The following is a 6717-nucleotide window of genomic DNA, read 5'->3' on the forward strand; positions in this document are numbered from 1 at the left end:
CCCATGAGTTCTTGTATTTTTCCCTTTCGGGTTCTCTCCCCCATCCCACCTGGAGAGAGGGAGCTGGAAGCAGCCGTGTGGTACCCAGCCTCCTGCCGGCTTTACGCCACACCACCAGGTCTGACGTTCCTGTTTCTCCTGTGGTTTTGCTGAACAACGCACGTACACACAAGCACCAGAGGCGATGCAGATCTAGTTTTTCCTGCCTGAGTAGTAATTGAAATAAACAGCGGGCACCGCGGCTTTATGGAAGCCGTGATTAACGCAGCCAGGCGCCGACTCCCGCCCCCCGAGGGGCTCGAACCCGCCACCTCCGGCCCCGCGGGCAGCCGCGCTCCCCCTGCGCCACGCCCCAGCGGCCGGGGCCGCGCGTTACGGGGCCGCGCGTGGCTCCGGGGCAAGGCGCCGGGCTGGGAGCCTGGAGGTCCCCGGTTCGAAGCCCGCCGCGGGCGGACCCAGCCCCAGGGGCACCGGGGCTCGGTGACGCGAACGGGCTGCGGCTGCGGGGGGGCCGGGCCCTGCCCCGCCGCCTCCTTCCGCCATCTTGGCGGCTGCCCTCAGCGGCGCGGCGGAAGTGACGTCGACAAACGGCGTCACGGCCCGGTGACGAGCGGCGGCCGGGGCCCGGCGGGGAGGGGAGCGCGGAGCGAGCGGCGCCATGGGGGGGGGCGACCTGGTGAGGGGGGGGCGGGCTTGGGGGGGGGAGGCCTCGGGCACCGGCACCGGGCCTCGGGGTGTGGGCCCGGGTCCTCGAGGGATCGGGACAGGGCCTCGGGGGGGGCTGGGAAAGGGCCCTCGGGGTGCGGGCTCCGGGCCCGTGGGGTCCTGGAGGCGGCCCCGGGCCTCCGGTACCGGCACCGGGCCTCGGGGTGTGGGCTCCGGGTACCGGCACCGGGCCTCGGGGGGTCGGGACAGGGCCTCGGGGTGCGGGCTTAGGGCCCCGTCGCGCTCGGGAGGGTCCCGAGGCCGTTCCCCGGCCCCTTACTGGGGCGCTGAGTAAGGGCCCTCCTGTGGTGTCGCTCCCTGCAGAACCTGAAGAAGAGCTGGCACCCGCAGACCCTGCGCAATGTGGAGAAGGTGTGGAAGGCCGAGCAGAAGCATGAGGCCGAGCGCAAGAAGATCGAGGAGCTGCAGCGGGAGCTGCAGGAGGAGCGGGCCCGCGAGGAGATGCAGCGCTACGCCGAGGACATGGGCACCGTCAGGTGAGGAGCGGCCGCTGGGCCCGGTGCTGCCTGGCGAGGTGCTCCGTGCCCTGCTGGTGCCCCTGAGGGATGTATTTTCAGCACTGTTTTTAACGTGTACGATGCGGAAAGTTTTCTGCTCACCTTCGTAAGCCAGCGCTTTAAGTTTTACCTTTTAGTTTTACCTTTAGAAGGTAAAAGTTTTACCTTTAGAGCTCTGTAATAGAAAATAAAACGCTCTTGTTTGCAACAGGAAAAGAGAAGAGAAGTTGGAGTGGATGTACCAGGGTCCTGGGGGCATGGTCAACAGAGAGGAATACCTGATGGGTCGCCCCGTGGACAAATACGTCTTTGAGAAGACAGAAGACAAGGATGCGGGCTGTTCCAACGAGACAGGACTTCTCCCAGGCTCCATTTTTGCCAAGTCTGGTGCCAATTCTGTTCTAGACATGGCGAACAAAATCCGTGAGGATCCGCTCTTCATGATAAGGTACCAAATGTGGGGGTGAAAGCAGTAGTGGATCAGGCAAAGCATTCATGATAGTAGCTTGATAAGAACTATCTTAGTCTTTTACATAAAGATTGCCGTTAAGCTCGTTCCTCAGAGTTTCTTCTGTTTGTTTGTGAGCTTTAGGTTGTAGGTGGCAGTCCTGGCTGCAGAGTTCATCAGCTGCTTACGTGACTAACAGGTTTTTGGTTGTGTTTTCTAGACACAGCAACATGTCAAATAATTTGAGTCAGTTTGCTGCTTTTCAATAGTTGTGCTAACTTGAATTGAACAAAGATTGTCATTCTTCTTTGATTCATCTCTGCAAACTTAGGTCACCCACTTATGTGCGTGTAAATATATCTGGTCTGCTCTGAGAGTTGAGCCGTTTAACAGCGCTGTAGCCCAATGGATGTTAACAAAACAATTTTTGTTTACCCTACTAGTTGTGCTCTCGTGGAGAAGAAAAGGACAGACTTCATCTTAGTTGGACCTGTTTTGCTGAATATACCAAACTTGCCTGTTTTTCTGCTTTATATGTTTTTAGAGGTTGCGCTTGGGGTCTTTCATGAAAATATACTTTGAGTTGCTTGCAAATACTAGTTTAATTTTCTTTTACTCTGTTTTAGAAAGAGAGAGGAGGAGAAGAAGAGAGAAGTTTTGAATAATCCTGTAAAAATGAAGAAAATCAAAGAACTGGTAGGTGTTTCTCAGTACTCCTTCACAGACTCAAAGCACTGAACGCACTGAGGACAGGTTCATAGGTCAAGTTAATATTTAGGAGGAGGAGCTGAGTTCTGTTTACTGACTTTCGTAGGAAAACGGAATAAATTCAGCTTTGTATAATCCCCGTATAATAGGACAAGGTTCCCTATCAGTCTGTCGGCAACAACTAATTTCTCATCCTTTTGGATACAGGCGTATTTTTCTCTTCCTGCTCCTAAGATGTGCTTTTTCAGCTAGTGATTAATTGTTGACTTAGTACCACAGAGTGATAGCAGATGCAGGATTTTGCGTGAATTGGTACCGTGCTGACACTCCGTTGAGCTCTCTAGTTTTGAGAGAGGACCTTGCTAAAAGCTTTATCTTTTGTCCCAAGAGCCTCTCCACAGAGAACTCTGTTACTTTGCCCTTTCCTTGTGATGCTGACTGCACGGGTGTAGGGACAGTAATTATTGCTAATGAGATAGCGTTTTGCTTTATAGCTGCAAAACAGTTTGGATAAAAAAGAGAAAAAGAAGAAGAAAGAGAAGAAGAAGAAGCACAAGAAACATCGACATCGCAGTTCTAGCAGTGAAAGTGCCAGCAGTGATGAGGAGCGAAGCAAAGCTAGGTATGTTTCAGGGTTTTGTAATAAAAATATCGTGTCCTGTTTCAGTTGGCTGTTTTTCTTGCCTTTCTAATCCTCTGCAAGTCTTACCTTTCTGATTAATGCTCTTAATTTGCTTAACCATTTCTGCATTGTTACTTCATTGTTTTTGTATCATTATTTTTATGACATCTTAATTTAAAAAATGTTATATTATTGAGTTCATCTGCTTCAAAACTACTCTTCTGTTTTCTCTTTAGGTCTCAGAAGAAGATGAACAGTTCCTCCTGGAAACCTGCTCCTACCAAAGTCCCAGGATACGGCTTACAGGTAAGTACCTGTGTTTCGCACAGCTTTCAGCAGCAAATTCGTGGGTTAGGGAGGAGCAAGAGTTTAGGCAGCTTGTTGCAAGAGGCTGTTCCACCAAGTAGAAGAGGATTATGATTTAAGAAAGTTCAATTTGGAGCCATCCAAGTCTTGAAACCAGAGCTGTTCAGATGCTGGTAGGACTTTTATTCTCTCTGAGCTCAAGTTAGGATTTATTTACTTTCTCTTACCAGGGTCACACATCTGTTTAAATACTGTGCTTAATTGTCATGACAATTTCTTGTATGATGCACCATAAGTTAAACTCTCTTCTTAGGTACAGGCTTTAATAAGAGCCTAGGAAGTGAGATAAGTGTTTACTTATTATTATAAGTGTTTACAAAAATGTTTGCTGGCTCCTGCCCTTCGTCTAACCTGAGGTCTCCTCTGTAGCCTCCCAGCGCTGTGATGCTCTCACGGGACCTCTCTCCTGAGGGTCACTTTTGCATTCCAGGTTAGAGACTCTGACCTGAGCCACAAGTCTCGGAGTTCCCCAGCTGCCGGCCAAGAGAGGGCCCCCCACAAGCACCGGGATCGCTCCAGGTCCAGGAGCCAGTCCCGCTCGCCGCAGAGACGTGTGAGCAAGAAGAGCACAGAACAGTCTGGGTGCAGGGGATCGAGATCTCCATCTAGACACAGCAAACAGTGAGTGTGGCTGACACGGGTAACGTAAACCAAGGGCTGCTGGTGGGGGTGGTTCCTGAGAAACGAAAGCCCTGTTACTCAGTCTCCTTCTGCCACAGTGTTCAGTTCTGGGTGTAAAGGCAGGAGCTGCACAGCTGTACGTGAGTGCAGAAACACGAGTTAGCAGCTGGAGGGGGCCTGTTTCCACAGTGTGCTGTTCGTTTGCGACACCCTCCTTCTGGGTGCACACATTAGGTATTGCTTATGACTGTACTTAATTTGGGCTACTAATTTCCTTTAGAAGGTACTTGTAATTGCTGAATTACCCCTACTAAACGCTGATAAAATCAGATACCAAGTACTCATTGCTTGCTAATGAAATAATTAAAACAGATTAAAAATATATGACTCAATACACTATTAGTTTCCATTAAAATTTGTTTACAAAGTGGCCAGGTAACGGTCCTTTAGTTCCAGGAGAGATTTTAGTTTCAGAATGTGTACAAAAAATCCAGGTAACATTTAGAGGTGTAATAATGTATGTTTTATTCATCTGTACTAAAAAGAGGTATTTTTGTGTTACAAACACAGCAATCGAGAGGAGAAAGGAAGAGCTAGAAGCCCTTCCCCTAAAAAGAGCTATCGACGACAGCATGTTCCAGGGTACACAAGGTAAGCAAAATCTTGTCCCTGTGCTTTTGGGGGGAGGTTGCCCCAAAGACGGTGAAACAGTTGGGTGTAATCTGTGAATCAAATTTTACTCTGTCTGAAATAGATTGTATCAGATGTCGAGAAAGTCAGACAGAGAGCGATGAAGTGCTCAGCTCAGTGCTCTGGAGCTTGGGTGTTAGTTAACTCCTTGGACAGCTTCCCAAAGTGATTCACGTGGCTGCTGGTTCGCCATGTGTCTCGCATCACTTCGCAAGGCAGTAATGTGAAGAAAGCCTTTGTCCTACGGACTGTTAATTAGAAGCGTTCTGTTTTACTGTCATCAGGAAAACGTGACCTTGACAGCATCACCTTACCTGTCAATTAAAAATGAGAAGGCTGAAAAGAGGAGAAAAACAGGCTTTCCTGGGGGCATGGTAGAGCAGAACATTTAGACTTGAACTTGCAAGCTTTGCTGATGGGGTACCAAAGGAAAAGCCATGTTAAACACCTCTAATTTTGAGGGTCATAACTCATAAAGAACCGAAAGGAAGAGAGGGTGGTGGCCTAGTGTACTTTTTATTTATAGTGGTGTTTTCTGCACATATAGAAAGATCTCTCCGGAGGAACTGGAGCGTAAACGCCAGGAAATGATGGAAAATGCCAAGTGGCGGGAAGAAGAGAGAGCAAACAACCTCAGGAAACACCGAAAAGAGGAGGAGCTGGAACGAGAGCTGGAGAAGCTGGACTCCCGAGATGGAAAGTTCTTGCAGTGAGTGTCTTTATTATCTGCTTTTTCATTCAGGGGAACTACAGGCCACATCTTTTCAGGAGTGAGTGGGTGGTGGAATCAGCGTTTGAGATGCTCAGATTATGGCGTAGATCTGTCTGTGCTTTCTTGTGCAGTAGAACTAGTGACATCTAGCTTTTCCAAATTCTGTTCTTAATCCCAAAAATACCATAAACTTCTGTGTTAGTCTCAGTACTCAGACCAGGAGACTGGCGGTTAGTTATTTTTCTCCATCCTGTAGAAATGCCTAGTGCTTCACAAGCAGATGTTAAAAAAATCTATTTTTAGGAGCTTGCAACAGCTTTAGTCCTGCAAATCCATTGGGAGTTTGTGTGCCAGGGGCGTGTGGGACTGAAACCTGTGCGCAACAACAACGTGGACCATTGTAGTGGCATGCCACCCTTGGTTCAGGAACACGTTGCTTTTCCCTCGTTTGCTTCCCAGAAAGCAATCAACTCCCCTGTGACAGATGCTTTTATAACTAATAGTTATATTTGGAAGATGGAGGAGACTTGAAAACTACTGAAAGTATGTTTCTGAGCACAGATAAATAAAGCACTGAATTTGTTACAAGCCAAAGTAAAAGCTAGGCAGTTCTTTCAGAGCAGACTTTAATGTGAAACAATTTGCTGCTTTCTATTTTAGATTCATTTAGGTGGATGACTTGGGGATAACGAAGCCTGCTAGAAATGGTGTTACGTTTGGAAAGAGAGTCTAATTTTTTGATTCGTTATTTTTTCTGCAGTCGCTTAAAACTAGAGAGTGCGTCTACTTCCACTCTAGAAGACCGAGTAAAACGCAATATCCACTCCCTTCAGAGAACTCCTGCGGCCTTGGAAAAAAACTTTATGCAGAGATGAAACTTGTTCTTCCTCTGCTCCTGTGCAGGAGCTAAGCGGACACGTATCCCTAGAGGTGAGACCTCCAGCACAGGTTCACTGCTCTCTCCGGGGACAGCTCCCGTCTCCCAAAGAGGCGCTGGATTTCCCTGCTGCGGCCCGCGGGGCGCTCTGAACTTCTGGCCCTGCGAACCCCTTCGTGATGACCACGACCTCGCCAACAAGCCGCAGCTGGAGGAGCCGCGTGCCCTCGTGTTGCATAGACTAGTGCCAGATCTCTTCCTGTTCTCTCCACCTCGCGTGGTACCCTTCTGTAGATCCTTAGTGCCAGGCTCCGCGGGGCGGCAGCTGCTCCGCGTCAGGCAGGGTGCGCAGGCTCCTTCGGTTGAGCAAAGCCCCGCTTCTGGCAGCCCCCGCAGCCCACCCAGTCCCCGCGCGAGCTCGCTGTCCGTGGTAACGCTGCAGCACCCAGG

The 6717-nt window shown here is 49.6% G+C and overlaps 1 protein-coding gene across 1 annotated transcript; it reads left to right on the forward strand.

The window, feature by feature from the left end:
- Positions 1-520: 520 nt before the first annotated feature.
- On the forward strand, positions 521-6523 carry CWC25 (CWC25 spliceosome associated protein homolog). The gene is made up of 10 exons (XM_066981884.1): positions 521-676; positions 1030-1202; positions 1435-1671; positions 2298-2367; positions 2874-3001; positions 3238-3307; positions 3798-3988; positions 4559-4639; positions 5226-5387; positions 6151-6523. The coding sequence occupies exons 1-10, from the start codon at positions 659-661 to the stop codon at positions 6263-6265; spliced, it is 1245 nt and encodes a 414-aa protein (XP_066837985.1). The 5' UTR covers positions 521-658; the 3' UTR covers positions 6266-6523.
- Positions 6524-6717: the final 194 nt, after the last annotated feature.

Source organism: Anser cygnoides, chromosome 22 (assembly GCF_040182565.1).
Source record: "Anser cygnoides isolate HZ-2024a breed goose chromosome 22, Taihu_goose_T2T_genome, whole genome shotgun sequence".
In the NCBI taxonomy this organism is placed as follows: Eukaryota; Metazoa; Chordata; class Aves; order Anseriformes; family Anatidae; genus Anser; species Anser cygnoides.